This window comes from Rattus norvegicus, chromosome 6 (assembly GCF_036323735.1).
Source record: "Rattus norvegicus strain BN/NHsdMcwi chromosome 6, GRCr8, whole genome shotgun sequence".
In the NCBI taxonomy this organism is placed as follows: domain Eukaryota; kingdom Metazoa; phylum Chordata; class Mammalia; order Rodentia; family Muridae; genus Rattus; species Rattus norvegicus.
The window spans coordinates 79,820,396-79,824,270 of NC_086024.1; the positions used below are offsets into that span (position 1 = coordinate 79,820,396).

Sequence of the window (3,875 nt, forward strand, 5' to 3'; positions counted from 1 at the left end):
TACCAAGCCCAATGCCTGTTCTCCAGACATCCCTGTTTCTGGACCAACTGGACCACTCTCCTCTCATCTTTCTGAAATGGGTTTCCAGAAATAAGGTTACAGCTCAAACGACAGCGACTGCCTGCCCTGGAGGTCCTTCCTTTCTATATTCAGAAAAAGAACAGACGCAAACCGAGGCCTGGAGTGGAAAGGAGATTGTTCCGAGTGTGCACTGCTCACTGGACTATTACTTGCCGATCACACCCCAGCGTAACATTACCAAATCTCCCAGGCCACCCGCTTTCCCTGGGGTAGCCTGGAAGCAGCACCCTTGACCAGTCTTTTCTCATGATGACCTTTTTATTTCTTCACGACCCTCCCTACCCAGTCCACCGCTGCCAGGTAGAGGAGGAAGGAAATAACAGCATATTGAAGCACTCGTGACATTAACTGTAGGTTCCAAGTTCCTTGGTTCCAAGCTCCTCAGTCCCCAAGTTCTAAAACAGCCTTGAGCCAGAACCCTGCTTGCCAGGCAGGATTTACTTTCAGTCTTTGAGCCAGAGACTAAGGAATCGCCAGCTTCACTCTGCAGAGACACCACCAGATGACCCCCAGATTTTACGCAGTTCACCTCCCTCCACTCCCTTCCCTTCCCAAAGTCTTGTGATCTACAGGGTAACCGTTGGTGGACCTCAACGTAAAGGGTCTTCCGACCTCCAATCAGGGGAAACCAGTTCCCATTCCTTTAATGGCAGGAGCGCGCCAGAGACTCAACCCTCCACAGTATAATCCAGCACCACAAATCAAGGGGAAAACACTATTTCTTTAAAAAAAAATTAAGTTGCTTCATACAAATCACTATTTAAAATATACAAATAATGTTTAAGAAAGAAAATCTAGTTCTGGGATTCGCGGTGGGGCAACAAGCGGGAGTCTTGGAGAAGTCCCTTGCGTGTGTTTTTTGCGATTGCTGGTTAGAGCAACCCAGGGACCCAGGACTCAAGAGTGGATCCTGCAAGGGTCACTTCCTGAGTTTGGTGCGGCTGTAGCGCTACTGCGGCAGGCCAAACAGCAATGTCCCAAGCCTAGGGCGGCTCTAGGCACCTCGCAGCAGCCTCACCAGTTCCAGGAGACCAGAGCTGGTGGTGCTAAGTGCTGGTAGGCAGGGAAGAGGCCTAATGCTGAGCCCGGTCCGAAGGCAGTGTAACCTTGCACTGGGCACGCAGTGGCCAGGCGTGAGCTGCACTTGTCCTGGGGCACCGCAGCGGTCCCCTCACCCCTGCCATTGCACGGTGATCGGTCGTGAACCAGCACGGGTACCACTACGCGGCGCAGCAGGCCGGGAGCGGCGTGCAGATCAGCTGATGCTGTCACATCCGAAGATTCTGTGACCCCTGGCGCTCGCCCACGCTTCAGCTTGTAGCGGTGGTTCTGGAACCAGATCTTGACCTGCGTGGGCGTGAGGCGCAGAAGTCGAGCCAGCTGTTCCCGCTCGGGCGCCGACAGGTACCGCTGCTGCCGAAAGCGCCGCTCCAACTCCAAAGTCTGGGCCTTGGAGAACAGCACCCGCCGCTTCCTCCTCTTCTCTGCGTCGGAGCCAGGGGACGCCCGCCCGAGGGAAGCCAGCTGCGACGAGTCTGCAGGGCTAGTCTCCAGGCCGCTTTCATCAGAGGCTGGGAACCACAGAGCAGACATGGCCTGGTGAGAGGTCAGCCTCTGCGAGTGTCTGGGACCTGTCTCCCACCCTCGCCTACACCTCACCTCCTCATACCCTTGCTCTGGGCTTTGCTATTCATTTGCTTTGCTGGATTCACATCTGGGTACCCATGTCCCCTACTCTTACGATCTCATCCACACCACATAAGTAATCAGCAGACCTGAGATGATACCCCGAAGACACCCACCCCGAGGACCTCTTAAAGGAGTCGCACCAGCAGCTGTACTGGCAGACGACTTTCCCACAAGCTGAGTCACCAATACGGGCCACCTCTGTTTTGACATAGTTTGCAAAGCCTTGGGACACCAAAGGAAGGTGCTTCAAATCTTTAAAGATCCCCACCTTTTCCTGTCGCCAGACACCAAAACCACTACCTTCCGCAGCAATCCAGGTCCTGGGATCTACTCTCAGGATGTGCGGATCCTGACGCACCAACTGTCGGTTTAAGGACCACAGAGCCTCGCGGTTGCTCTAGGGTTCGAAGAAACCTGACTCTGGGTTGGACTTCCACTCTCTGTCCCCGAACCCAGAGGCTTGGCTGGGTTCCTCCTCCACCCCCCGCCGCAGTCCTGGCGCACTCACACGGGTAGTGGCTGCGCTCCGACTCCAGCCAGGCGGCCGTCTGAGGAACGCACGTCTGTTGCTCGCACCTCACCCTGGGCTGCGCATCCTGTTCGGGTAAATTCAGGAGGCTTCGCACGGTGAAGCCGAGGCGTCCAGAGGAGGCCATGGCCCAGGAGGGGAAGAAGGTGGGGGGCAGGGCAGGCTAGGAACCCAGGGACGCCTGGGGACGCCGCTCCTAAGGATGGAAGTGGGAGGCGCTCGCCATGCGCTGGCCTCAGGTTATCAGCGCCTTTGCGGAGGAATCCCTGTTTTTATAAACAGCCCTTGCCACTCGGTGGGCTTTGAAAGCCACGGTCCGGGTGTCCGGGGTCTTAAGTACCTGAATGAGTGCTGGAGCGAAGCCGGGGCAAGTCCGGAAGGTGCCATCTCCGCCCCCGCCCCGCCCCGCCCGGCACCCGCCCCCTCCGCAAGACTACCTCCCAGAGGTCGCAGGAAGCAGGCCTGGTATTAGCGATTGTCTGATTAGACCAAAGTGGGGACAGATAATGGGGATTGTTACCAGTGAATAACATCTTGGGTGGCGAACAGTGACCATAGTCCTCCCAACCCAGCCCCAGCTTCCTTCTCCTCTCGAACTGACATGGAGCTGGGTGGTAGAGCTGGGAAGGGTGGGACGACTTATTATTCCTTGTTTGTTTTATTCCGGAGCTTGTTTGCCGAAATGGTAGTTTCTCATAATTATTTGGAAAGTGATTTATAACTACGTTAAAGTGGCGCACTTTTTATTTTTATTTTTTTTGGTAGCATCCTTTAGATAGTGGAGGATAGCCTGGTCTTTCCAGTTGTCTGGGGCACAGGTTTTGTAGGAGGTCCCCCCCCCCTCACCCCTACACACACACACCGCAACAGTCTGAAAGGATTGGGAGCCTGCGGGAGAGCTCCGGACCTGTGTCTGTGTCCTCAGGCCGACAAAATGGAGACAGCCAAAATCCAGGTTCAGAAATGCCCATCTTGGTCTGACCTCTATGGATCCTGAATCTGGGACTTTGGGGTTGAACTCGTCCATACAAGGACACAAGGGTGGTCCTACCAAAACCCAAGTGTTAGGACGGCCTACCAAAGGGTTCAGGCTTCCTTCATATTGTCACCCTGGCTTCATCCCTGCTCCTCATCTCCAAGTCACCAAAGTCAGTGCCAGTTTCCGAGTTAGCAGCATAGGAAGAGGGTAGTGGTCTGTGTTGCTTACAGTGTAGCAGACCACAACACAGCTGCCGGGCTTGGCATCAGAATGGGCGGATAGGCAGAATTAGCAACAGGCCTGCTCAAAAGAAATCTGCTTGGCAGATTTCTCCCAGATCCTCTAGCCCCCAACGGAACACAGATAAAATAATCCACGTGGAAGGCGGGTGGAACGGGTAGGAGAGAGCAGAATCTGGCAGGAGCCGGCACATTCTGTTGGCCTCTAGCCTTCCTCTGGCTTCAGTCTTGCACTTGAGTGCGGTCTCAGGGGCTTCTTTCCATGGAGAGAGTTATTTGGCTATCTGGTTTCTAAATTTCAGGGATGAGAACTGCATTTGGGTAGCCGCACGGGAAAACCTGTTTTTGCTGGGGCTGA

At 54.9% G+C, this 3,875-nt stretch overlaps 1 protein-coding gene across 1 annotated transcript; it reads right to left on the minus strand.

Annotated features, from left to right (window-relative positions):
• Positions 1-946: 946 nt before the first annotated feature.
• On the minus strand, positions 947-2,650 carry Nkx2-8 (NK2 homeobox 8). Its single transcript, NM_001106732.1, has 2 exons — positions 2,279-2,650; positions 947-1,652 (listed from the first exon to the last, which is right to left on the minus strand). The coding sequence occupies exons 1-2, from the start codon at positions 2,424-2,426 to the stop codon at positions 1,096-1,098; spliced, it is 705 nt and encodes a 234-aa protein (NP_001100202.1). The 5' UTR covers positions 2,427-2,650; the 3' UTR covers positions 947-1,095.
• Between the last annotated feature and the right edge of the window lie 1,225 nt (positions 2,651-3,875).